This window comes from Typha latifolia, chromosome 1, assembly GCF_019914945.1.
Source record: "Typha latifolia isolate L0001 chromosome 1, TyphaL0001v2, whole genome shotgun sequence".
In the NCBI taxonomy this organism is placed as follows: Eukaryota; Viridiplantae; Streptophyta; class Magnoliopsida; order Poales; family Typhaceae; genus Typha; species Typha latifolia.
This window is the reverse complement of record NC_133086.1, coordinates 23,801,635-23,828,459: the sequence shown is the minus strand read 5'-3', so window position 1 is coordinate 23,828,459 and position 26,825 is coordinate 23,801,635. Positions and strand designations below refer to the sequence as shown.

At 38.3% G+C, this 26,825-nt stretch overlaps 6 protein-coding genes across 11 annotated transcripts; 3 read left to right on the top strand and 3 right to left on the bottom strand.

Annotated features, from left to right (window-relative positions):
- The first annotated feature begins 594 nt into the window (after positions 1-594).
- Positions 595-6,943, top strand: LOC140780384 (AT-hook motif nuclear-localized protein 10-like). 3 transcript variants are annotated; one of them, XM_073125912.1, is made up of 6 exons: positions 595-1,044; positions 1,241-1,662; positions 2,653-2,705; positions 4,889-4,982; positions 5,196-5,357; positions 6,432-6,943. In XM_073125912.1, exons 4-6 carry the CDS (start codon positions 4,920-4,922, stop codon positions 6,585-6,587), a joined length of 381 nt encoding a protein of 126 aa, XP_072982013.1. In that variant the 5' UTR covers positions 595-1,044; positions 1,241-1,662; positions 2,653-2,705; positions 4,889-4,919; the 3' UTR covers positions 6,588-6,943. The 3 variants fall into 3 exon arrangements, with proteins under 3 accessions (XP_072982013.1, XP_072982000.1, XP_072982006.1); XM_073125899.1 differs by having other exon boundaries at positions 6,423-6,800; XM_073125905.1 differs by lacking the exon at positions 2,653-2,705 and having other exon boundaries at positions 6,423-6,802.
- A 967-nt stretch (positions 6,944-7,910) lies between these two features.
- LOC140780747 (uncharacterized) lies at positions 7,911-11,313 on the bottom strand. Its single transcript, XM_073126491.1, has 5 exons — positions 10,984-11,313; positions 10,153-10,495; positions 9,533-9,804; positions 9,034-9,233; positions 7,911-8,459 (listed from the first exon to the last, which is right to left on the bottom strand). The coding sequence occupies exons 1-5, from the start codon at positions 11,171-11,173 to the stop codon at positions 8,025-8,027; spliced, it is 1,440 nt and encodes a 479-aa protein (XP_072982592.1). The 5' UTR covers positions 11,174-11,313; the 3' UTR covers positions 7,911-8,024.
- A 375-nt stretch (positions 11,314-11,688) lies between these two features.
- LOC140797523 (heavy metal-associated isoprenylated plant protein 28-like) lies at positions 11,689-13,279 on the bottom strand. Of its 2 annotated transcripts, none has more exons than XM_073151042.1 (3): positions 13,129-13,279; positions 12,300-12,372; positions 11,689-12,149 (listed from the first exon to the last, which is right to left on the bottom strand). In XM_073151042.1, exons 1-3 carry the CDS (start codon positions 13,132-13,134, stop codon positions 11,962-11,964), a joined length of 267 nt encoding a protein of 88 aa, XP_073007143.1. In that variant the 5' UTR covers positions 13,135-13,279; the 3' UTR covers positions 11,689-11,961. The 2 variants fall into 2 exon arrangements, with proteins under 2 accessions (XP_073007143.1, XP_073007132.1); XM_073151031.1 differs by having other exon boundaries at positions 12,993-13,235.
- Positions 13,280-14,188: 909 nt separating this feature from the next.
- On the bottom strand, positions 14,189-17,392 carry LOC140780777 (uncharacterized). Its single transcript, XM_073126536.1, has 2 exons — positions 16,635-17,392; positions 14,189-14,686 (listed from the first exon to the last, which is right to left on the bottom strand). Exons 1-2 carry the CDS (start codon positions 17,030-17,032, stop codon positions 14,344-14,346), a joined length of 741 nt encoding a protein of 246 aa, XP_072982637.1. The 5' UTR covers positions 17,033-17,392; the 3' UTR covers positions 14,189-14,343.
- Positions 17,393-19,459: 2,067 nt separating this feature from the next.
- On the top strand, positions 19,460-23,895 carry LOC140788471 (uncharacterized). The gene is made up of 5 exons (XM_073137727.1): positions 19,460-20,024; positions 20,284-20,736; positions 21,505-21,642; positions 22,305-22,544; positions 23,437-23,895. Exons 1-5 carry the CDS (start codon positions 19,590-19,592, stop codon positions 23,545-23,547), a joined length of 1,377 nt encoding a protein of 458 aa, XP_072993828.1. The 5' UTR covers positions 19,460-19,589; the 3' UTR covers positions 23,548-23,895.
- LOC140788476 (uncharacterized) lies at positions 23,838-26,025 on the top strand. Of its 3 annotated transcripts, XM_073137744.1 has the most exons (3): positions 24,203-24,554; positions 25,429-25,532; positions 25,692-26,025. In XM_073137744.1, the coding sequence occupies exons 1-3, from the start codon at positions 24,375-24,377 to the stop codon at positions 25,720-25,722; spliced, it is 315 nt and encodes a 104-aa protein (XP_072993845.1). In that variant the 5' UTR covers positions 24,203-24,374; the 3' UTR covers positions 25,723-26,025. The 3 variants fall into 3 exon arrangements, 2 of the variants coding, with proteins under 2 accessions (XP_072993836.1, XP_072993845.1); XM_073137735.1 differs by lacking the exon at positions 25,429-25,532 and having other exon boundaries at positions 23,838-24,554; XR_012109028.1 differs by lacking the exon at positions 24,203-24,554 and having other exon boundaries at positions 25,465-25,606; positions 25,692-25,831.
- Positions 26,026-26,825: the final 800 nt, after the last annotated feature.

The window sequence follows — 26,825 nt, the reverse complement described above, 5'->3', positions numbered from 1 at the left end:
ACTTATCTTATGAAGAATTTGATGCACTAGTGATGGGTCTGATGAGTTTCCCGGTGATGGTGAACGGCGGTCGATCTCATTTTTAAAATTATTTTGCTATTTTATATTATTTTATTTGAGTTTATAATGTTATTTTGTATTTCGGAATAGTAAAGTTGACATTGGCACAGCCACAGTACTTTTGTATTGTATAAATGATTAATTGAGTTAATCATCTTGTGTTAATGTGCCAAGTGTAGACGACCTGTTTACTAACAAGTTACACGAGTCGTTACCTGTTTAGTAATCATGATCATGTTTGTATTTATTAAATTTGACCCGTATTTTAACTTTGCTGAATATGATTTGACTCAAATTTGACCCAACCCGAACTTAATTAACCCGACCCAATTAACACCCCTAATAAGTACCCTTAGTATGAGCAAATTATTATTTTTAACTCCATAATTGTTACCTCTAATAAAAAATTTATTTAATCAAATTAGATATAATTAAAAAAAACTGCTGTATTATAATATAGTTTAATACATATCTTTAAACCATAAAAGTCAAACCACAGGAGATTAAAAGTGAAATTAACCTGAGTAGGTTAGGACTCAAAAACAAATTAGACCTTCCGATCGCCTATATTTCTAATCTGTTCGAGAATTGAGACGTAACCTATTAAAGCAATTAGTTTTGAAAAGAAACCTATTTAACCAAACAGTCACCGTTGGAGGCCCTTCAGTGAACTATTTTAATTTATTTCAAGCGACATCAGTACATCACTGCTCTCTGGAAAAGAGAGTGAACTCTGAGCCGATGAGATAGAAGGGAAAGCAACAAATAGAGAGATCGTGTGAATCTTAATTGATTTGGATGCATGCATCTTCGATCTCACTCTTCTGTTCTTGAAATCATAGTGCATCCAATGAAGTCCTCAAGAAAATTTTGTCGTCTTTTAGAGGGGATAAATCGGCATTTTGCTCCAATCCAATGAAGTCCTCAAGAGTTTTCTGGAGCTTTTTGACGAGGAATTAGGGCTTTCTTTCATTGACGAACCCGGTAATTTCTCTCGTATTCTTGTTTTTTTTTTGGTCCTAAGATTTAAGATATTCGAATTCTTGCTCTTTTAGTAGAAATCGATTATTTTGACGTTTATTTGTTGATCTCATTAGTGTTCTTTGTAAAATCGATTACAAAAGAATCCAAATGTACATTTCCTTTTGGCCTATTAAAAAGATTTGAGATCTTGTTTCAGGATTTGATTCCAATCCATGGAAGCAAGAACTGAGCCAGGAACTTCGTCCGCTACCGGGAAGCAGCAAAAGCAAGTCCACTTTGGTACTTCAAGTATGAAGTTTGTCTCATGTTCAAATGGGGTATCAGTGTTCCTACCTAAAGAGAGAATACCTAACCAAGGATTTTCCAAAGGCATTGGCCCGAATGCTGCTTTGCCGGTCACTGCACCACAGGCAAGACAGCAGCATAGACGGAAGCGTGGGCGGCCGAGGAAGTACGCACCAAATGATATGGCTCTCATGCTACTCCCTCCGAATACTGCTGTTCCTACAATCTCGCCGGGCAATGGAGCGCCTTTGCCATTGCCCTCAGTGGCAACGACGGCCCCCAAAAAGGCTGTGAGGAGACCAACTGCTCGGAAACATCAGATGAACGCATTAAGTAATCTCATATCTTCCTTCAATTGCTAACTCTTTTTCTACGTCCGGTTTTAGATGTTCCTATATGGGTGGTGGACTTGTTATTTGGTGAGGTTTGTTTTAGTTATTGTTAAGAAACATGACCATATGATTCTTGTTTTTTTTTTCCGACTAAAGATGAGGGCTTTATGTGTGATCAAGAATGGAAATGACCGTTTGAAACCTAGCCTACTTGTATGATCTTGTAAATGTGGAATAGTTTGTCAGACTCCATATTGTTTGGTTGTGGTTATTGACGAATTGTGGATATGAATATGAAATTGTTATAACGGTCAACTAGTTAATAGTTCATCCCCATTTGTAGTCCAATATTTGGTTTTTATTTGTCTAAATTTAGATTTACAGTACTTAATGAATTGCTAATAGCCATTATTTTAAAAAACTTCTGCCTTACCTTCTAGGCTCCATTTTGGTCCCACCTAGGCGACCACCTTATCATCTCATATCTATTTTAGTATGTATATTGATTCTAAATTCAAATTTATTGTACATTCATGTTGATGAATTAGTGGATTCTAATAGCTTACTATAGTTCTTAACACAAATGTATTAGTAGATTGTTTAGATTATAGGTAGTAATTTTAACTTCTTCTAACTATTTTTTCTTTTATCTATTTATATTTTAACTGTCCTCGAATTCTGGACGTTCGCCTAGGCACTCGCGTAGTGCCTAGACATTACAAGATCCCTTGTCCTCCTGTCTACCGCCTAGAGTCTTGCAAAATCTTGCTAATAGTTGTACTTCATTAATTGTTATGCGACAATTGAATTTGTTTCCCTCATTCATCTTTGGCAGCTTTTCAACAAAAGTACCAGTCATAGATAGGAAAAGAGTCTGTGATTGTGCTTGATAATCCTACAACCTTTTTCATTTGGAAAATTCAATGGAAATCCTATAACTCAAATTAGAGATTATTACTTTCACACAGTAATTCGTATTAATTATTTACAGGATCAGTAGGCATCGGAACTATGCCACACATTATGACAGTGAAACAAGGGGAGGTACTTGGAATTTTTTCCGTTTAATTAGAATTATTTTGACATTTTGTGTCCATCCTACTATAGACTTATTTCCTATTTTGTTTATTAGTTATGTACATATTCTATTTTTTTAACTATTTACAAAAGGAAAAGGAATTTGCTTAATTGATTTGTAAGTGCAAATTTATGTAATGGCAACTTCTCAGACATAAAATACTTCAAAATATGATATACGGTTAGATTTAATGTGAGGCCACATATGAGTTTTGGAAGAATGCTCGTACGAAGATCGAAGAGCGAAAAGTGAAATCAAATCAAAATAGTAAGTGTTCAGTTTCTGGCTTTCTGCAAGCTGGGTGCCTACCTTGACACGAAATTAACATATAAGTCCTATGTAATTCAGAGCTGGGTGTATACCGAGTATGTCGGATGCACCCTACCAGTGAGTCGAAAGCAAAAGTCTGAAACCGTTCCAAACTAAATGTTTCCTTTTGGGATTCCCCTGATACAAAATTATAGAGGCTCCTCCAAACTTATTTAAAGAACCCAGGGGCAAAGCAAAGCATCAATCCATCCAAGGATTCCTCATCTAAAGGAGCTTCAACTTTTTATTATTGTGAGGAATAATTTGAGTTCGAATGCTATTCATCCTCTACAACTTGTAGCACTTCGAAGGATCTAAACCAAAAGCTAGGAGGAGGATCAATAGAGAGAGAACTCGATGAGTTTCAAGTTCATCATCTACAAGTTCTTATTTTCCTCACAGAGCATACTTTCTACTAAAGTGTGAGAAAAACTACTACATATGTTTGTGTGCTAGGCTATATAATAATATGATCATCGAGCATCGAAGAAGATGAACTGGGTTGTCTACATCAATATCTACACCAACATGAGAAATTTTAGAGTTTGATATATTTCGCATTTAGTATAAATCAACGAGAAACGATCTATTTGACCAAGTAGTTTATCGATACGCAAAGTTCAAGCTAGAGGAGGACTTCAATCCGTGGGATTGTTTGGAGCACGATGAAAGTGGTTGTAAGTGAATTTTGTACTTATGTTCGAGTGTGAAATATATTGATCCAAGAGGTTAATAAAATTTGTAGTTTTTTCTCTCTATATGAGAGATTTTTTGACGTTCAAAAAATTGTGGTAGTGCATTTGTTATACTTTTTGTTTCCTACTGTTGGTTTTCACATTTGGACTCAACTTCAATTTTCAAAGTTAGAGTAGTATTCGGACTTCCATCTTTTACATGATTTCGATTGTAAGAGTTCAATTCTTACTCAATTTTTCTAAACTGATTAAGGATTCAGTTTTCTAAACTAATTCAAACTTGCCTTTTGATTTTCCTAGTTTGATTTGATTGACTTTTCATATTTTGTTTTTCTAGTCGGTCTAAGTTTCTATATCTCCTTTGAAACTTCAGATTTGATGTTTGGATTCTTGTTTAATATCCTATTCTCATTAGTATCAATTGTTCCATGAGATGCATACTTTTCTGGAAAGGAAAGCTCATTTAACTGCTTTATGTTTCAATTTATATTAGATATAGTTTAATTTAGTTTGAATTATTTGCTTTATGTTGATCGAATGCTCTTGCATACTGATAGTCAACTTTATGAGTAAAGGAAACCAACTCATGATTTAGTCAAGTCTGTAGACCTTCTAAAAGTTAGTAAAGGGAATGAGTAGAACTGATGCTCCAAATAGTATGCTTTAGAAGTTTTTTGACTCATTATTATGCTTATCATTTCATCGTGGGCTAAATAGGCTATACTAGTTAGCACCCTGCATGAACTTGGAAACATTTCAGTTCTACAGGCCGAGCTCTTTTCTTGCTTGACTTTGTAAAAGTGCAAAATTCCTGTCATTCAGGAATGAGGAAGCTTACATTTCCTTATTGTATTCACTTCCCCTTGTTGTGTTGAAGATTTCTCACACAAGTTGCAAGTTATGTATGATCATGATGCATTCAGATGTCACTGTTAAGGTTTTTAAGCAGAAATATCTGAAGCATAGAAGTGATATTTTGTCATGATGCTTGATGTTGACTTCCTTTTTATATTAATATGCCAAATTGCTCCGAAGTATTGCATCTTGGTTTGTCTTAAGACTTGTTATTACATAGACAGTGACCAACTTTTGGAGTCAGGTGCAAAAATGTGATCTGCAGAAATTCTTAAAATGAGTTTTTTCAGGACATAACATCAAAGATAACATTGCTTTCACATGAGGACCTTCACTCCTTTTGCAAATCAACCCACAGTTTCTGGAGGCACAGTGACTTATGAGGTTGGTGCTTTGAACAGATTTTCGAAGAACTTTTGTGAATTTTCATTTTCTTTTCTGGTTTCATATTATCCTGTTTAGTTCACATGCCAAATAAAGCAGAACTCTTCTTTTACCTAAAATAAGTTTATTAAGAAATTTTCTAGTTGCAAAGAAGACTTCTGTCGGTTTCTTGTCCATGTCATTAAAAAAGATTCCGTCACATTTCTTATTCAGGGCCAATATGAAATCCTGTCATTATCTGGCTCATTCCTACTGCTAGAAAGTGGCAACCAGCATACTCAAACTGGTGGGCTGAGTATTTCACTGGTTGGTCCTGGTGGCACAGTCTTTGGTGGCGGCGTATCTCGGCCTTTGGTGGCGAAATCCCCAGTCCAGGTTTTCTTCTGCTGAGAAACTTTAGTATGAAGCTTATAAGATACTAGACTGTCGTATCCCTTTCTATTGCAATTTGAATAGGTTCCATCTGTTTCTTCTTTTCATCTTCTTATTTTGTTTGCTACCGTCAACGCTAACCATAATTGCACTCCATTGGCAGAAATGTCTTCAATGCTTCTAGCTGCTAACTGATTGTTAAACTTTAACCACAACCTTACAGAGCATTAACATCAGTTTTCTTGGGCCACAGGCATAATGCATGATTCTGTCTTGGAAACTAACATTTAAGGATGATAGATCACTACTATAGATTCTTCACCATAAATTGTCATCGTTCTTAGAGTATGTTCTTTATCATAATGATTTACATATTATGGGAAGGCTCAGTGCCGGTAAACCATACGTGCCAACTAGTACAAGTCCACACACTCATCACATTCCTGTACCTAACAAGCTATGCAAGTTTAGCACTGGGTTGCAAGGATGAAGACTAGGTACTAAGGGACTAAGTAGTATAAAGATATCACCCTGCATTGGTGTCAATAAGGCAACTGGCATGGCATGTGTTATTCCACGGAACACACTGCATGGACAACTCATGTTAGTAATGACATCAAAATACATGTGCCGTGACGCATAATGACTTTATATGACGATACTTGTTGGTAGGAGTTCTCATTGAACTGTGTTCTGTAATTTTGGAAATTCTGGCTTGTTTTTACCCTGCTCACAGCCTGTGTGGTGGGAAGTTTATCCAAGCCGACCTGAGAATCATAAGAACACCTTAAATCTCTTCTTACCTTCTCTGATTATTGTTCCTTTTCCTTTTTATTTATCATTGAGAAAGCCTTCTCGCACTATGTCAGATCAGATTTACCCTTCCACTAATAGAAGAGTTAGATCAGAGAATTTGCCTGTAAACGATGGTATAATAATAGGACTTATGAGTTTATCTGGTCGTATGAGAACCCTCTTTCTTTAACTACTCGCTGCAATTTTAGCATTCAAGATGCTGCTAAATTACATTGGTGGCAAACTTTTCGAATGACTGGAACAACTAAGCAGTCTGTGCAGGTGATTCTGTGGAGTTTCGTAGCTGATGAAGTGAAAGAGGTAGAGCAGATCAATCCTTCAGCTAAAGGCCTCTGCTCCTGGTGGGATGACACAGGAGATGGAAGTGGTCATCCCAGCACAAGCATGCAAGTTACAGGAATCCTTAAGCATGGGTAGAAGTGCACAAAAGCGAGCACTTCCTGTTGACATGCATGAAATAATTTATTCTGATGCCATTTCAGTTTTTTTTTTCACCTGAAACTTAAGAAAGAAATAATTGCGACTTTATAAACCCTCCTGCTTGAGCAGTAGTCCATAGGGGTTAACTGTCATATATTCATATATATATATATATATATATATATATATATATTATTTATCTTCTGGATAAATCAGCTGAAATAGTATTTCTGATCTCATCTATTTGTACGAGATGCTGACGGAAATAATGAGAGGGTTCCTCTCTCTATACTTCCACATTGGCGTCGTCTGTTTTATGTGATGCATTCTTGTAATCATACCAGGATTGCAAATAATTTTGCTTGTGTTGGGTTTTACTAGCTTTAATAGGTTTCGCATAGATAGGGAGTTCAAATATACATTGAACATGGTGAAGTAAAACAAATTGTTCCTGCACGATAGTTATCAAAATCCTGGTTATGTTATGTGAGAAGGTTTATCACGAATATGCACATCATGTGCCTGAAGACTGGAGAATATTTACACGGAACGATTTCAAGATTCTGAAAAAGGAATAATAACAAGTACAATGTAGATAATTCTAAATTTTTTTTAAAAAAATTCTGCAAATAGCCCCTAGGAGGCATGGATAATAAAGAGCAACAAATACTGATATCAGTAAGTGAAAGTAATCCATTTGGTTGCTGTCACCTGGAATATTCTTATGAAAGACAAGGCATAACTCATTGCAAACCACCACCGATTTTTATTTTCATTCAAACGACCTTTCCAAATTTCGGTTGTATAGTTTTTACCCGTCACTTAATTTCCTGATTACACTCAGAATTACAACTGCGAATGTAATAGCAATCCACAAGCAATTTCACCACAGAGATGGAAGGTTGTCACTTAATCTCCTCTCAGTGTATTATCTGCTTCATGGCACAGGGTGGATCATACATGCAGCTGCCACATAAATTCCAAACAGCTCTAAACCAACACGAATCAGTGGAATGTCCGCTAACCGCTAAATAAATTTCAGAGTTCTGTTCCTCTTTAACTGTGTCAACACTATATTTTCTGGTTGTTGTTTACATGCCTCCACGCAAATTCTTATGCCTTCAGAAAATTATGTTATCACTGTGAATCACACTCAAGTCAAAATTTCTCAGAGCTAAACAAAAAGGTCTTTAGTACGTTAAAGTTATGCAACCATCAATCCTAATCACCATATCGCTGCAACTACAGCATCATCAATGAATTGTTCCTATCCAGATTGACAAGGCATCATTCTATACAAGGATATTACTAGTAATGCCATGAGACAAACACAACCAAGCTGCCTGTACTTATTAATTGATAAAGAGAATATTCGCAATATTTTTCTTTTTAAATCAAGAAGAAGAAAAAAAAACAGTACATTTTGGGTGCAAGTCAGCTTCTAGCTCTCTTCAATAGATATCTCAGGGAAAAGATACCCAGGGCAAGTGTCTGCCAAAACCAACCTTTAGAATTTGTAGGATCAACCCTTCTTGCTAAGGACAATGCATAGAAAGCTTCACCAACATGCAATGCTGCTGCTACAAGGAAGATGACTCTAATTGTCCACAATGATCGGAACATCAAAAGGTGTAGGTCGGACACCCATCTTAATGGGCCTACTGGAGGTAGGAAAGCTGCAGAAAACAATGCAGACATCCCAACAGTACAAAACAGCCAGGCATATATTGTTGGGCCATCTAATTCTCTCCTCTTTTTCTCCTGCCAATAGGAAATTGTAGCAGCCAAGCCCTCGCGAGGACTCACTATAGGTACATAACCGAGCTCCTCCCTTGCTTTCAGAAAGGAGAAATAGTGAGTAACACCTACCTGTTTAGAGATCATCAGTGCCATTAAAATTAGTGAATATTTCAACATCAAAGTATGTAGATATCAATTAAAATCATCATATAATCTAAAAACCAGAGAGCATTCTAAGTTAATTATGATGGATCAGCAGCCATACTAGTATTTCCTGCATCCATACTCATACAACGCAATACATATGTGTTGACTATAAATGAACACGCAGGCAAGGAGCATTAAAGATAGAGTGGATTCACTTGTCAAGTTTTATCTCTCCCAAGGAGGAAACTTGTTAAATTTTCAATGTAAGTTTTCATGTCCAAGTCTCGAATAATGGATCAATCTAATGGGAGTAACAAATTTTCTTCCTTAATTGCTTCCTGGGTAAATTAGAAAGCATCTATGGGACCTTTCAACATAAGATGTCTAATTTGTCTTTTGGTGCAATTTAAACATGGTATCCAGCAACATCTCCATAGTATACATAAGAAAGAGCAAAAACAAAAATTAAATTGAATAGGATGATGATATAAGCATTAAAGCATGCAAAATACGTTAAGTTAATTTTACCAAAAAATAATAAGTCCAATTTGCTGACCTTGTAAACTTCGGCAGGAAGAAGTAAAGGCTGTGGAAGCCATTCATGACTAAGCCATGGATACAAAAGTGAGTACAAGACCCAGAATATTCGTGACATAAACAGCGCATGTCGAACATCGAGTGTAACTTTTGGAACAACATAATCTAAACTTTGGAGCAACGGTTTGACAAGGAAGTCAAAAGTGTTGACAGGTGATCCTGCAAACAAATAGAATCTACGTTTTAGTAGGATAATAGAAGGGATATAGGCGGCATGTATGGAAGGTAGAAAAGATAATGCAGGCCATGAAGCTAAGATGTGTCATAGCACTACTATATAGAAAAGCTCATGAAAAGTTTGCAATGGTATCAATTATCTCCCAACTTCTCATGACTTATAATAATCAATTGCGCCCCAACATGCAAATGCACAATACAAGAGAAAGTAATGTTATATCCATGATTTAGAAGATTCTAAGTTCAGCGTAACAGTTCTATCTCATTCATCTAGCCATTACCATCAGATATGAAATATGGCTGTCCAGCAGCAACAGGGTTCCCCTTTTTGCCTGGAATGTCATCTAAAAGCCCCATGCTCGCCAATATTAGAGCAAGAACAAGATTATCTACATAGACCCAGTCTGTCTTTATGCTTGAACTGCCAATTCTGAAAAATACCAGACCCTTCTTAGCAAGGGAGAGAATTCGGGGAAGGTGACGCTCCTCATTTGGTCCATAGATAGCAGCAGGACGGATTGCACAAGTATAAAGACAAACACCATTCCTTTTCCTACAAAGAGAAAGGAGGTGAACTGAAATAGAACAGTAGCAGTTATGTGTGCTATATATCGGTGGAATACAGTATCAGAATGTTGAATTAGTTTTTACTATGGATGCAATGCAAAAGTATGTATCTAATCAGCAGTATATGAATGTATGCTCAAAGCCTCAGACCTTCCAGCGTATATCAATGAATCATTTCTTTTAACAAAGATTTTACATGAGATCTAACAGTTGCTACATAGAATTTGATCCAACAGCATATTAACATATGCAAAACCAGAAATCCACTAGCTTAAACAATTATGCAGGAATAATTTGCATGATTGTGCAGAAAGTAGAATAAAAAGTTACTCACTTAGATGGACGTCCATTACTCTTCAGAACTAGTTGTTCTGCAACCGATTTACTGCGTCCATATTGATCAACGTGGTCATCAATAGGAAAATATTGCAATGATTCATTTCCATTTACAATCTCCTTTCCTCCAAATATCACATTGTAAGTACTAACATAGACAAGTCTTTTAATACCGAACTCGTGACAGACTTCCAATATATTGCAGGTTCCATTTATGTTAGTTTCATCAATACGTCCAGCTTGGAGCATCGACTTCCCTGACATGCCATATGAAGCAAGGTGGAAGACACAGTCAACTCCACGTAAGGCCTTCTCGACATCCTTCCTTCGACTCACATCCCCTGCAACATGCAGAACAAGTGTCCAGGTATATATTTGACTATAGAACTATATAATACTCTAAAATCAGACAAATTTCAGATATCTCCATTCCTCTAAATCAAGATATGGCTAATGTTAGTTTATTTGCAGAAAACAACTAGAAATCACAAACGATAACCACTGTACATCAAGACCTCATTCCTTGTCTTCTTTGCGAGGTCAAAGGATGGAACATTTGAAGAATACTCTTGTGCTCGCAAGAACTTTATATATCGATCGACCCGCAAATTTGAACTCCAATTCTTGAAAAAGGAGAAGTGTAGACAAAATCACGTGATTCTGCTTGCCAGAAGTTGAAAAGTATGGCGATCGTACGAAAAGTTCGAACTCCAAGAAATCCGACATGACTAAGATTCGAAGATCACTAAATTATACTTGCAAGAAGTCGAGGAATTATCGGTTCGAACCAAAAATTAAAACTTTATGAGATGGAGAGAGAACGGACTACCTCGGATGCATCGAACGGAGGAATCTTGGAGAAGAGAGGACCAAGGTGAGGAGGAGGATATATCGAGGGATCTGACCTCGTCGGCTCCTCGCCGCACGAGCTCCAAGCATAGGGCGGACCCCACGAACCCTAGTCCTCCAGTTACAACGAACTTGTTCCCCTCGATCCCCTCGTTCGCGCTCAGATGCATCTCCTCCTCCTCTCTCTCTCTCTCTCTCTCTCTCTCTCTCTCTCTCTCTCTCAGAGGGAGCCGGACAAGAGCAAGGTTTTGTATGAGAGAACCGTGGGCAATGGTAATTAAAATGGCAGTATGGCGAGTTTGCTCTTCTGGTTGGTGGAGTGGAACGACACATACCACGTGGGACGAAAGTATTGGCGAGTCGCAATAAGAACCTCGCGATTCGCGGTTCAGACTTGATGAAGATGGGCGGTGGAGATGCACAGTAGCAACTTGCGAGTGAGTTACCGAATATTATATTAATTAGTTTCATCGATCCAAAGATATACTCCTCTAAATTTCCAAAATTTTATTTTAGATACTTGATTCCAATCTTAATTGTTAGATTACCAGAATTTTCAACTTACATTAGCTCAGTGAAGTTTTCATTGGAGGCCCTGTAATTGTAGGAACCCTTCATGGACTCGTATTTGGGTATATCAAATTAGAGAAATAACAATCTACCACATCTTTATCATTTTCATGTCTTTTATTATCATAGAGTGAGCGTGCTTCAAGATAATGTGCAATAGATTTTGCACCAAGATAGGTTACAAGGAAGCCAGCTATGAACAAAGTTTTGGCTGCTGATCATAAAGTAGCACATCTAGGTGATTGCAATGAAAATATAGAGTTTTGGTTGGCAAATACATTTTACTTGGTACCTCATAACAAAACCTATATAGACATAAAACATTGGTAACGCCACAAGAAATCCATCATATATTGGCTTGTGGAGTTGTAAGGAAACTTTGGGTTTTTTAAAAGAAGCTGTAGTGGTTAAACATGAGGCTTCCAGTGGCATAAGCACTAAGTATCTCATTTTGTGGAGACCAGAACTCTGCTCTCAAGCCGACTCTTCTCAAAGCCTTTAGTATCTTGTTCTTGTGTGCATTCCCAGTTACTACAACCTTCTGAATGCTGGCTTCTACTTCAACCTTCTCTATCCCTGTGAGTCATTACACCCACAACCAAAGTTACGAAGAATGCCTTTTGTTATTATAGTATAAAAAGGATAAAAAGGTAGAGTCAATTGCAACTGTGAGTAACCCACAAGATCTTGTACCAGTACATTGAGTGTAGGGTAGGCCACTTTTACCTTTAACTTTGGATAGACATTTCCTGAGCCTCTTCTCATGTAGTGCTACCATCTCCACTTTCATCTCAACAGTCTGCAGATCATTGTTTGGTATAAAAATTATAAGAAACATTGTTGCATTAAATCGATTTTTTTTTTCTTTTTCATCTCCTCAATTGGATGAAGAGCTTATCTAAGAATGGCATACAAATCTTGAAACTATCTAGTTTCCTTGAGCTCTTATCATTCCAGCATTGCATAACATATTCAATAATCTTTAGATCCGGCTGGTGCTAGAGGAGGAAAGAAATATTTATTTATTTATATATATATCTTGTTTACCACATCAGCAGTCTTTACTAAATCCATCTTACCATCGCATATATGTCATTGCTAAATCCTCGTGCAATATAAATACTCAATAAAATTGGCATATTGCAATATTGACTGAGACAACTAATCATATGTTTAATTCCTCTTGAGAAGCAGAAATACTAATATTGTGATTTGAGAACAAAGTTGGATATGTATAATTATAAATTGAAAAGCTACTAATGGCTTGGGATAGCTGGGGATAAATGGCAATATAAATGGCAATATAAATGGATAACCTCATATTCTTAAAAGCTCGAGCTATACACTTTCTAAAGATTAATTTATCTCAAATTCATCGGTAGAACTTTTGCATCAATCAAATTGAAAATTTCATCTTACTGGTCCAATCTGCATCAACGAATTTGTTGAAAATTGCCAAGCTAGGAAGAAGGCTTGAACAAATAGTAAGGTAGTTCTTGTCTAGAGAAATCCATGTCAAAGAAACTAAAGCTGATTCATAAAAGCCAGGCCATACCTCCATGCAGAGACCAATTATGTGAGTGAAGCAGAACTGATGATGATGTTGATGAGAATGATGGTGATAGGAGGAGAGGGGAATAAAGAGGCATGAAAGCAATGGGCAAGAAATGACATGAGAAGAAGAGTTGTTATATAATATGAGAGGGTGACACAGAGCTTACAGCTATGACTATGCCACAAGAAAAGGGAAGGGGAAGAGGGGGGACAAAGTGGGTCTACAGATTCTGAGACTCCAATTAAGGAATGACCTTCTTTTCTATGCTTTTCCAAAGGAAGGAATGGATAGATACAAGGGGAGCAGTAGGATCGAGGTCTGGGCTTAATGGGAGTTGGTGTTGAGCTCAACTCTCAAGGCTAGCCCTGAGGAAAAGAAAGGGATGAGGTGGATGCAGTCAGCAGATCACATGCAGCAGGGGTCGCATGAAATGGGTAAGTTGGCAGCGAACAATTGGTTAGTTTAACTGCTGGATGATTTGGTTGCCAATCAAAGACTGCCAAGTACCTCTGCAGCATGAGTAGTAGTACAGAGGAAGGGAGGGTGTTGACGAGTCCAAGCTGGCAAATGGGATCTTTGGGTTGAAATAGGAGGACAAGAATACAGTTAGGAATGTCTAGTGATTGCCAGGCGTAATGGTAAAAGAGAAAGGGAAAGGGAAAGGAGATTAAAATAAATAAATAAAGAAAAAGAGGCAAATCTATGAGGCAACAATTAGACCATCATGCAAGTTTGGTATTCTTTGCCTGACGTCTGTTTCAAGATGCATCCAGAGAGAGCTTTGTGACTTGTGAGGAATGGTAACTGGTAAGGGCTTCCAGCTGACGCGGTGCACAGAAGAAATTGGAATGATCTGGAGGTAGGGACTATGGAGTGATTTGATACAAGGTTTGGCCATAGCAGTTGTGCGAACTTCTCATTGGCTAATTGAGAGTTGTTCATCCAGCAAGTCTGAGATTGTCATTGCCTCATTGGACATCGATCAGGTAAGAAGGCCTAGGGTTACAGGAACCTACATTACGTAAGCACAAGAACATGCCATAACTTTGAAGAGAACAAATCCATACAAATTTTCTAGATTTACTTCTAAAGAGATCTCAAAACTGTAATTCATGTTACAAAATGTTAGTGACGCATGAATACAAAATCATACAAAACTTAGCAAGAAAACATATTGGAAAAAAAAAAGAGAACATAAAGAACCAGATATCTAGGTTACTGATCTGATTGATCTCTACTGTACTTGGAGATCAACTGATTCACTATATCTCTACTAGGGAATAGATCTTCTAATGGAACTAAACAGATAAAGTTGGCAGCGTTGTTGCTCTCCTCGGTGCCATTCATTTTCATAAGGCAAGTTTCACTACTGCTGTTGCTTGTGTTCACGTTGCTTGTATTGTCATCACTGCTGCTCTGACTGCATACCATCTTAGTGATCTGATCCAAAGTTCCTTCGCGGTAGACAAGGATTCCATCTTCCTCTATCCCACAGTCCCTCATGGTGCGATATGCTTTCTCAAATACCAGGTCATGTGGCCTAGCAAGCGGCATGGTCCTAAAACAAACAAAAAAAGACAAAAAAAAAATCCAAGATAATTTTATTAGTATTAAAAAAAAATTCCAAGGGAAATAAATTGTATTACCAGTTTACGTTCTTCTCAATGATTGCATCATGGAACTACAGTACTTCATTGGGCCGAAAAAAAATAGCAAAAGGTTAAAACCTAGCAACAAGATTTCTTCATTATATTGATTTCTGAATTGTCCACATTTTTCTGTTGGACTTTTAGCAGATGTATGCATCAGGAAATATACCTGATGCTATTATTTGCCTATATTAATATAAGACACTAACTTCAAATGTACCACCAGACACCAGGCTTTGCTGCCCCTGCCTATTATTATGGATACAGGACATAACAAATAGCAAGACACAATAAAACCAAACTTACACGCAGAGCAAAAGTGTAGAAAAATGAGGAGACCATGAAAAGGAATAAGAACTAGAGAGGAGTAGAGCCCTTGACAAAGTGCTCCTCTCTTTCCTAATGCTGCCTATTGGCTTTCCGTATCAAGTTGTCCATCACTTTATTTTAATAGTGCTTTGTTAAATGTAGTTACCAAAAGTAATCCTTCTGTTGTAAAAGTTCAGAACAAGATGATCTTGCTAAAAACACATAATTATGATTGATTATCATGATTGTTAACAAGCTCTTCACTGAAGGCACAAGTTTACAGAACAGCTGGATTGAGCATAATTTCATTGCAAGTGTATATTTGCCTGTCAAAATACATGATCTTCTTAAAGTATCAGGTACATGCATTAGTAAGGGCAATCTAATGTTATCGCAATATAAATTACTGAGAGCAAGCCAAACGTTACCACCTTACCATTCATTAATTCTAAAATATGAAGAAGGATATTATATTAGCCCTTATGCACCTTTCCTCACTTATCCATCATGTTATTATTCTAATAGACGGTTTTACAAAGACAATGTGGATTCGCAGTATCTAGAGTTGGGATTGAGTCGTTCCCAATTTGAACATTAAGAGGGAGAAATTTCAAGAAAGAGAGCTTAAGAATTTTGGATTGCACTGAGGTGGCAGTTGCTTGATGTAGTTAGTATATAGGCGCAACTTGAGACACTGCCCCAGAAGAACGAGTATATACCAGAGAAGAAAGCAATAGATTTAAAAGTTCACTGACTATTGTTCCTGATAAGGATGTGATGATAAGGAGCAGAACAAATACAGCCACCAGTTAGTAGGGACAATAAATTTATCGAATAAACCTCCGCAAAGAGACAAAATCTAAGATTAAGGAGAATACCAGCCACGGGAGGAGATGAATAAATCAGTTCTGTAACAAAAATATACCACATCAGTGGTCCTGATGTTCATATTTCTGAGTTATTTTGGCTGGGAATTGAAGACTTGGGTGAATATTTCGTAGGCAAACTTAATTGCAGTGTGAGCCAATCTTCAACGTTCAAGAAGTTTAACGTGACATACCTAAGAGAAATTGGCAAATGTCATGCAAATAACCCAGTCGTAGTATGCATGAATGTCATAGTGGGCAACAAAAGATTATAGCCCACTCAATCCTCATACTTGTCAACATTAGCTCATATTGGACCTGGCTATACTAATAAACACATTGGAAATTGATTGAAAAATCCAGACTACGACATTTTCTCACTCTAGAAAAAGTTATACGACAACAATTACAAGTAATTATCTGCAGATAACTACATAAGGGTGGGCTATCTTCCCTACTTTTCTGAGAAATTAGAGAAATGAATGAGAAGATTAGAAAAATACACAAGCATAAGGAAGTTTGATAAAAATTGTGTTGTTTGTCCTAATATTTCAGGATCGCTAACGTCAAGCCGTGCGGAGCAAGACAATGGCATTTCCGTAATTCGTCAAATTCCTAGAGGTGAAACGTAAGAAAATTGTAGAGAGAGAAACGAGACGGGGGTTGGGTCACCGAGGCGCACCTGACGTGGAAGAGGTTAGGGACCAGATGGGGCCCGAGGTAGACCTCGAGCGCGGCCAAGAACGCCTTGTACGCCATCAAGTGGAGCCCATCGATCCTCGGATACGGCAACCTCGGCCGCGCCACCCATCCCCCCACCGCCGCCACCCTGGCCGTCGCGGCCGCAGGAACCCCGGCGCGGAACACGTACTCCCTCCACTCCACCGCTGGGGCCGGCGAGGTCGACTCCGGCACTGGAAGCGGCACGAATCCCACGGACGCCATGATCGGCTCGAGCTCGTCGTGGGTTAAGATCGGGCGAAACGTCCGCGTGTGCCACAGCGTAAGCTTCCTCGCCATCTCTTCCATCGTCACTTTCATCTCCCCCGGTCTCCTCCTCCCCGCGGACGCCGCCGACATCGAAACCCTTCCCTTCTCTCTCTCTCTCTCTCTTCCTCCCTTTCTCTCTCTAGGTTTCTATTTTTGGGAGGGGGTTTTTGGGAGCGACGGAGAGGGGAGGGAAAGGGAGGGGGAGATCTTTAGCTGGAGGAGGGATGGATTGGGATTCCGCAGATTCGCAGGAAGGCGTCGCTTTGATATATTGTTATTAATACTAATTTTATTTTCCTCTCCTTTCCTTACTGTTGTAACAACTCTCGAAGAGGCGTCAGCCGTGTGCGTTGCCTTCGCTCCAGTCTCTACTCTCTTGTAATTTGAATTGGAAGGAAGACTCGGGAGACGGCGTTTCTATTTCACTTTTTTTTTCTTCTTTTTAACTTTCCTTCCTACTTGCGAGTTAAGCAGTAATAAAGTTTTTTTGGTCATTAGATAACGTCATCAACTAATTGGGCTTTTGGGTCCATCTAATAGTTTTTCTTTTTCTTTAATAAAAAAATTTATACTTTTTTTTTCCTCTCTAGTTTAATTCAATTGAACGAAAGTAAAATTTGAATTTGTAATGTGGAGTTTATTCTAGATCTCAATGGCAGAGAAAGAGAGACAGGATATTTAAAGAGTGCAGAGTAGGATGCAGGGGTTATCCTAGAGATTGGAGCACTGGTGTTGGTGGTGGTTTTCCTAGCTTTCCTGTGAGGATCAACTTAAACAAATCCCAAGGTGCTTTGATGACCTATCTTAACCTCCACTGACTCCATCAACTTAAAATACACCAATATCTGCCTCGAAAATCACGCCTCCACGTGTAAGCTTGCCTTTCTGGATATTGAAATTTTTTTTAATCACTGACTGCTTCTTGATAGGGAGAGGATTAATGGATTATATACACCATCTCCAGTGCCAATGTCTGATGCTAACTATGAATCAGAGCCTATAAGCCTAGTATTACTATTTATGATTGTTAGGTTGTCGAGTCCAATGTCTCCCCTGATTTTTATGCAATTGGTTGGACTCAGTGTCTCTCTTGACTATTGTTAGTCATTGTTTATATTTGAGAAAAATTGATTGTTTGTAATTAGTTGGTCTAACGTACACCTTTTTCCTTCAATTTATTATTACTTAAAAACTTAAATTACATCTTAGTATCACTTATATCCTTGAAGAAATAAAAAGTGATACTGAAATCTCTGAATTATTCAAATGTTTCAAATTCATCTCTCTCTCTCTCTCTCTCTCTCTCTCTCTCTATTAGCTAATGTTTGTTTTTCCATCCAAAACTGATAGATGACTAAATGGTTGCACTCATTTGTCTTCAATCCCAAATATATACTAAGATATTTGTATTCTTCTCTTTTCAATTTTTTTTTATTGTCTTATCCCTCTCCTCTTCTTGCATATTTTTCTGTCCTGATAATTATTATTCTTTTTTTGTAAATTCTCTCAATCTCTCATAATTTCTAATTTTCTTCTTGTCCTCGTATTTCTCTTTCACAATCCCACGGTTAATCTGAAGCTCTACAGCGGAATTATTCCTAATTTCTCATCTTTATTCTCAATCACTCTTGATTTTTCTCCTTCTCAATTTTTTTTATCAAACTCTTTCTTAAGGAGTGATATTGTGATATAATAGTTTTAAACTTTTAGATCAGTTTGTAAAGGCCAATAATATCATGGGATAATTTTCTTTTCACTTCATGAAATATTACCCATTTTCACAATGATCCTCTGTTATATATTGACTCTATGAACTATTAGGTAACTAATTGAAACCCTCTATGCTTCTTCGCTAACTCTGGTTCTTATAATTTTCTCTCAAAGTCTGATGCATCCCACCCCCACACTATTCTCCAATTATTATTTTTCGTTATTCAAGCTTCTTTACTGTTATCATCAACCTCTCACCTTCGTGATATTTTCAAGTTGCCCTCAAAAGAATGTTTTAGGAAAGAAGGAGGAAGAATATAGTTTATAGATTAGAGAGAGATGCTAGGCAAGAACAACTTCGACTACATCCTCCCTCCCATGGCCAAGCTCGGGTTTGAATTCAACAAAGTTAGAGAAGATAGAAGATAGTTGAGGCAGATACATTACTACTAGAGGAAGAAGAAGAGGAATTGGAGATATAGAAATTTTAAAAATAATTAAAATATTTAATTTTAGCTGTCTTATGTAAGTAGAGGGGCAATTTGGTTAATTTATCAATTTCGTCGGTACTTTTAATAATTCAGGCATCGGTACCAGAAAAAAATAGTTCTTCTTGTGGACAAAGTTAATAGTTCATGGTTGAAAAGGAAAGTATCCTTAATATAATTTGCGTATTAAGCAAGGGGTCATCTATAGAACCAATTAATAGGATAATAAATAAGATAAACACATAATAAGACTCCGAATATATTTGATTACAAATAAATTATTAGTTTCTTTAGCAGTGATTTTACGATTTACTTGGATATAGTTCCTAGTATTTCGAAAGTAAAAGTCTTCCACTAATTTATTCGTTCCCAATTGAGGCGATAGCTTCCAACTCCACTTTAAAGATCGCTTCGCCTCTCTCTCCTCTTCCTCGAAATTTATTGTCGATATGGGAGGAATCGAGTTCTTCTCCTCGTCTCATCTCTCTCTCCACTTCCTCTTCTCTCTCCTTCTCATTATCCTCTCACCAGCGGCCGCTAACGGCATCACCAAACCAACCGCCGCCGAGGCCGAGGCGGCGGTGTCCCGCTTCCAAGACTATCTCCGGATCGACACCTCCCACCCAAACCCCGACTACGCCTCCGCCACCGACTTCCTCCGCGACCAGGCAACCGCCATCGGCCTCGATTTCCACGTCCTCGAGTTCGTGGCCGGTAAGCCCCTTCTCCTCCTCCGATGGCCGGGTCGGAGCACCTCTCTCCCTTCCATCCTTCTCAACTCCCATACCGACGTCGTTCCCTCCGAGCCCCTCAAGTGGACGCATCACCCCTTCTCCGCCGCCCTGGACCCCTCCTCCGGTCGCATCTACGCCCGCGGCTCGCAGGTACATTACCGAAGATTCGATCTTTCCGCGTAATTCACTTTTTTACTTTGTTTCCTTCAGTTGTGGATTTTAGGCGTTCTTGTAGCATAAAGTTTCCGGTGCAGGGGAAATTTTATTGAGTTATTCGTGTTTTACGTACGAAGACTCGATCTTTCCCTTCAACTCTGACGTTTAGGCGTTCAAGTAGTATAAACTTATCTTTTTTTGAGGATTTGTTCTTGAAGGGTTCGTGTTATATGCGTGGTTTGTGCGTCCGCAGGACATGAAGTGTGTCGGGATGCAGTACCTGGAAGCTATTCGCCGTCTCCGTACCACTGGATACGCCCCGGACCGCACGGTTTACATCTCCTTCGTTCCGGATGAGGAGATTGGAGGACACGATGGGGTGGAAGCATTTGTGGCGTCCCAAAAGTTTAAGGAGATGAATGTGGGGTTGGTGCTCGACGAAGGGCTGGCTTCCCCTGGAGAGGAGTACCGGTTGTTCTATGGGGAGAGGTCTCCGTGGTGGCTGGTGATCAGGGCGAGGGGCCAACCAGGGCATGGAGCAAAGCTGTACGATGGTAGCGCGATGGAGAATCTGATGAAGAGTGTTGAGATAGTCCGGAAATTCAGGGCAGCACAGTTTGATTTGGTGAAGGCTGGGGTGAAGGCTGAGGGAGAGGTTGTCTCAGTGAATTTCGTCTATTTGAAAGCGGGCACCCCATCACCGACTGTGAGTTCTTCCTTTTAGCTGTTATTGCTATCGTCGTTGATTATTGTGTTATTGTAGGCTTGTAGCTTGAACTTTAGTTGATCTAGAAGTAGACTTGTTATAAATAACTGTAGCTTGTAGCTGGAAATTGGGATGTTTAATTTCTGGGATGATTCCTATGGAACTTAGTAAGATTTAGGTAGTTGTTGAATTTGTTTTGAGTTTTTATCTTATCTTGCTGTGGAATTTTCTGTTGCCAACTTGGATTTTCTGGGTGCTTCAATTAATTAACTACACCATACATACTACAGTGCACGAAGATGCCACTTTTCTAGGTATTTAAATTAATCTCCTTGGTGGAATATTCAGGTGCTGATGTTCCCCAAGACAATGAAACAATCATTGTGGGGAAGGAAAACAGTGTATCTCTATGGTTAAGATCCCCACTTCAAATTCATCGCCCTGATGTGAAGTAAAGAAATAAATCAGAGGCAAACCTGTATGTTATTCAGTTGACTTCTAATATAAATCCACTTTCATATCTCAAAATTGCAGGTCTCTACATTTCTTTCCTAGGAATCTGATTGTGGTTATAAACAAATGTTTTGAAGTCAACTTTTTGATTCATGTTATTACAACAATTGGGAAAAAACGATTGGTATTTCAGAATTAGTTTCCAAAATGGACTTATTAGATGCCTATAGTTCTGCTGCTTTACTTGCTTTGGCAAAGTCAATACATAAAATATGCAGATATCTTTTGACATATCCTGAAACTTCTTTCTGTCAGGGTTTTGTCATGAACTTGCAACCATCCGAAGCAGAGGTAGGTCTTGATGTCCGAGTCCCACCTAATGTTGATCCTGAAGCATTGGAGAGACGTATTGCTGAAGAGTGGGCACCTTCTATACGTAATTTGACATATGAGGTATTAACAAATTGTGCTTCTTGTAATGTTGGATGCTTGCTACTTTCACTAATTTGACATAAGAGTGGGCACCTTTAAGGCTAGGCCTGTCAAAAAAGCCTGTGGGCTCATGAGGCTTGTGGGCTTGGCTCGGTAAGAGCCTGGCTCGAGCTCTAAATGAGGCGAGCCCAAAAATTAAACTCGAAAGAATTATTGAGCCGAGTCGAGCCAGCACTGGCTTGCTTAGACTCGGTTATATATATCCCAAACCCATTGCCCATCCCGATCGGCACCGCTCGGAAGCCCAAACCATCCACTGAAATCTATTTGAACCTATTCGAACAAGTTTCTAATTCACAGGGCGACATACAGTATCTTACCAGTTCACTGTCAGTGACATATCAATACCTTTTAAATCATATGTATTTTGATTGGGAAAATGATAAATTAAAGGTTGCACTACAATTTCCATTGTTATATCTGAGCTTCATGCACTTTGTCTTGGCCAGTTCAAACATAAGGTTCTGTGCATAATAAGTTCGGAAAAGCCAGCCATCACTGCCTCTGATATTTCCAACCCATGGTTTAAATCATATGCATTTTGATTGGGAAAATGATAAATTAAAGGTTGCACTACAATTTCCATTGCTATATCTGAGCTTCATGCACTTTTTCTTGGCCAGTTCAAACAGAAGGCTTCTGTGCATAACAAGTTCGGAAAGCCGGCCATCACTGCCGCTGATAGTTCCAACCCATGGTGGACACCCTTGGAAGAAGCTGTGAAGAAAGCCAATGGTAAACTTAGTAAGCCAGAGATATTCCCAGCCGCTACTGATTCTCGTTATTTCCGAGAGTTAGGAATACCAGCATTTGGTTTCTCACCAATGGCAAACACTCCTATATTGCTCCATGACCATAATGAGGTTCGGCTTATTGTCATTTTCATTCAATTAAGCTCCTCTTTTGCTCAATTATATATATATATATATATATATAATGTATGTCCGTATGTATGTATGTATAACAAGAGCTTGCATATCATTGAAATAGTGAATCAAATGATAGGTAAATAGGGAAAAGAAGAACCAACATCTCAATATTTGGTCATGAAATGCACTTAACCATCATCAAATTGAAGTCTTTTTTTGGTTCAATAGATTGGCTTCTGGGCAACTATAAAGGTTATTTATATGTTTACACAGAATATATGTGCTCTCTCATCCTTGGTCATATAAATATCTTGGGATGTATTGTTTAACTGCATGGATTATTCTTTTGAAAACTTCCCGCTTCATATTTTAGGGACCAATTATGGAATTATTGTCATATGATATCATCTTTGCATATAAAACATGTATAGTTCTATGGAAGTTGGTTTCCTGCAATAATCTTACCATCAGCGTATGATACATATGGTTTTGTGCATTTTATTGATATGAAACACCAGGTATGTGTCATTTCAGTACGTTGATTTGCTGAATGACCTCCCTTTTTTGTTCACTTATAGAAGTATACAAGATTACATGGATAATTCAAGTTTGGTTTCCTTGATCCTGGCCTTTTGCCAAGCGGTGACATTAGTTTGATTTGAACTGCATGCTAATCCGGCCAATTCTTATGAAGGACGAGAAAAATAATGGAAGTATAGTATGAAATAAAAAAGAAAAACCATGTTCTTGCTTTTCAATTAAATAGTTTTTTTTTATGATTCTCTTTAGTGCCTTGGTGTAGCACCATTCTTTTGAGCTCTTTATGCACGTTTTTGCCCTTTCTGATATTGAAGCTAAATTTCACCTCTTTTTCATTATGGTCCAGTTCTTGAACAAAGACGAGTATCTTAAAGGAATTGAGGTATATGAGTCCATCATCAGAGCCTTGGCTTCAGAGGAACACTACAAGGATGAAGAAACATGGTCGGAATTGTAAGAATGTAAGAATGGTTCGCATTGTCCCCCTCCCACATGGTATGCAAGTGCATTAGTTTCTGAATAGACCCTTCCTGAGAGGGAGACTGCTGATGTAATTTTGGTGACCTCAATCTGAATAACTTAGTACTAGCTGCTATTACGCTGTCATGGTTCTTATCTTATCTTCCAATGGAATGAGTTGTAGTATAAAGCTATGATTACAACAAAAGAGATGTATAAGGTTGCCTTCTGAGGTTGTAAACATTAAATTGGAGGTGATGATTCATCCCTTGAGGACAACACTCCTTTGTCATGTAATTGGTCTTTGGACCTTATATGGCTATACCAATGTTTATTTTTGGACACAGTTCAACTTAGCTTATCAATACATTGCAGAGGATTATGCTAGATATTTTCATCATATATTATATTTTAATGCGAAATAGACATATAATGTTATCTTTTCATGTGTCTATAGCACATTGAGCTGAAGTGCACGACAGTGGTATATATAGTTCGTTATATACTACTAGTTACACATAAGTTAATGTTAGCAAATTGCAAAAGATTGGAACAAAAATTTGCGGTCTTTTAAAATCGGAAGCAAGAAGGAAGGACCCACCTCCATCCTCGTCCGCCACTCCTCTTTCCCCCCGAACCCAAACGTCTCTCTTAGAAGCTTCTGTCCTTCGTCTCTCCTCTCCTCTCCTCTCCTTCCCCGGTTCTTGAAACCCTAGCTGCCGGAATTATGGCGTTTGCCGAAAATCTCCGCCGGAAACGTGTGGATATTTAAGCCGTTGATCGAGGGCCGTTGAGATCTAAGGGGAGAGAAAGAGGAAGGGGGAGATGTCGCTGCGGATAAAGGCGGTGGTGGATCGGTTCGTGCGGGAGCTGAAGGAGGCGTTGGATGCCGACATCCAAGACCGCATCATGAAGGAGAGAGAGATGCAGAGCTACATCGAGGAGCGCGAGCGCGAGGTCGCCGAGCGAGAGGCCGCCTGGAAAGCCGAGCTCTCCCGACGCGAGGTACAACAAGATTCGTCTTCCTCCCTTCTTCCTTTGATTTCGTGTGATTTGACTTCACTCTATCTTGTTGAAATCAATAAGGAAATATATTTTTACAAAGAACAATGATGCAGAATTGCAGATTTTTTGTAAACATTAGTTCGATATGAAAATATAGATGTCTTGAGGATATCTTGATAACTCACGAGTAAAAAGAATTTTTCTTGAAATTGTCGAGTGTATTACATTATATTTTATTAAATTCAAATTCTTTAGCTATGTCGGTTTCTTTTAGGACAAAATCAATTCTTTGACATCTTTAGTCGAATTTATTTTATGGCTTGGTTTATGAACTAAAGCACCGCTTATAATTGCTCAATTGGCATATCTTGTTGGCATTTAATTAAGTGATGGTGCTCATAATCATGTCCTTCTGACATCCTTGGAATCAGATTGTTCTACTTGTAGAACTCCTAAGAAATCTAAATTCATTACCTCTGGAATCCTTTGCTTGCTTTAGTTCCTGGTTTGTAATCTTAACTCCCAACTTAAAAATGTTTATAGGAAATTTCAGCTAGTCTTTTGAGCTGAAAGAAGGTTTTAGTTGTTTGATAAGTCGGCAGATTATTGAAATCCTATAATTGATTAGGATTGTGCCTTTGCAATTTGCAATCATGGGCAACCTTGACCTTGGCGATAATCTCCATCATGGCCGCAATTGTAAAGTTGAAGTTGGAAAATAATAAGCAAACGAAAGGTTATGTCCCATATGTGAAGTCACATATGATGGATAATATAATTAGCTGTTTTCTTTGCTTGCTTTATTTCCAACATTGAACTTGTAATATCTTGGATAGAATGCAATACCTCTTACAAGCTTTCAAACATTTGTTAGGAACATTTCATTTCGGGCAGACAATTACTGTATGCAAGTGAGTTCAGTCATGGAGTTCGTCACAAGGAAGGGATGCATGAACAACTGACGCATCTTGAGAAATTGTATATGAACTGAGGAATTCTAGTTACTTCAGAGAATCTATATACAAGTTGAATGTAGGATTAGATGCAGTCTGGTAGTCTTTCTGTCTGAGCAGCTCTTTGTGAGTGTTATGATGTAGCGAAAATATAATAAGACTAGTATCCATTTTTGTTTTGCAGGCAGAGATTTCCCGACAAGAAGCGAGACTGAAGATGGAGAGGGAGACTTTAGAGAAGGAGAAAGCCGTTCTCATGGGTACTGCATCAAATCAGGACAACCAGGATGGAGCACTTGAGATTACCGTAAGTGGTGAGAAGTACAGGTGCCTTCGTTTCTCCAAGGCAAAGAAATGACATTGCAAAAAGATAAGCCAAGAGAAACAGGTTGACTGAAAATTTGTACTAAATAAAAACCTTGTTCATTTTTTTATTCAAATCAATATAGCATTCGTGTTATCGTTTGTACAGAAAGGTAGCATAAATGTAATGTTTCATAGAACACTTCTAAGCTAAAGCTGCAGAAGTCCTGGTGGTTTTGCTTTCAGTTTTGTTTTTCTATTCTTGAGTAAAGTTGAGATATCCCCACTTCGAACCTTGTTCATTTAGAAGAGGAAAGATAGTCTGCACTTCATTTACTAGGTAATTAATTAATAAATCCAGGTTATGTTTATATTATCCTCTTGAAAGTCCTGCAATTGTGTTTTCTCCTGCAACATCCACCAGATGAGAGCTCATGAGTTGCTCCACGATTTTAAGTAGAGATAAATACAAAATACAAGCCTTTTCAATTGGAAGAGATTTATTGTGATTTTAATTTCTAGGTAAATTCTCACTAGATCCTCTCGAACTGTCCCCTTTTCAAATCTCTTTTTCGCTACTTACCTATTATGTTTTTGGTCTACAAATTATCACTTTAACTCGCAGGAGAGTAAATTTGGGTCTAACGACTTATGATATCAGAGATTTTTAACAGTTTAAAAGATCTATGTGTATAAAATAAAAAATAAAAATAAAAAGTTTTTGAGCATATGTGAAAATAGAAAAGGGCCAAGTAGAATTGTCCCTACTTTCTAAACGAAATGGGGCCTAACCCATGTTTGCCCGCGGGCTATAGCTCCGAGATAAAGTGCACCCAAAAAAGCCCATAGCGCCATAAACGCATGCATCCATGCCCTTATCGAACCCTAATCTTTAATCTTTACCCTTTATAAACCTCTCTCCCCAGTCCCCATACCCCTCATTCCCTTCCGGTATCCTTCTCGACGCCGCCTTACCCATCTTCTCCTCCTCTCATCTTCTCTTCGTCTCTACCTC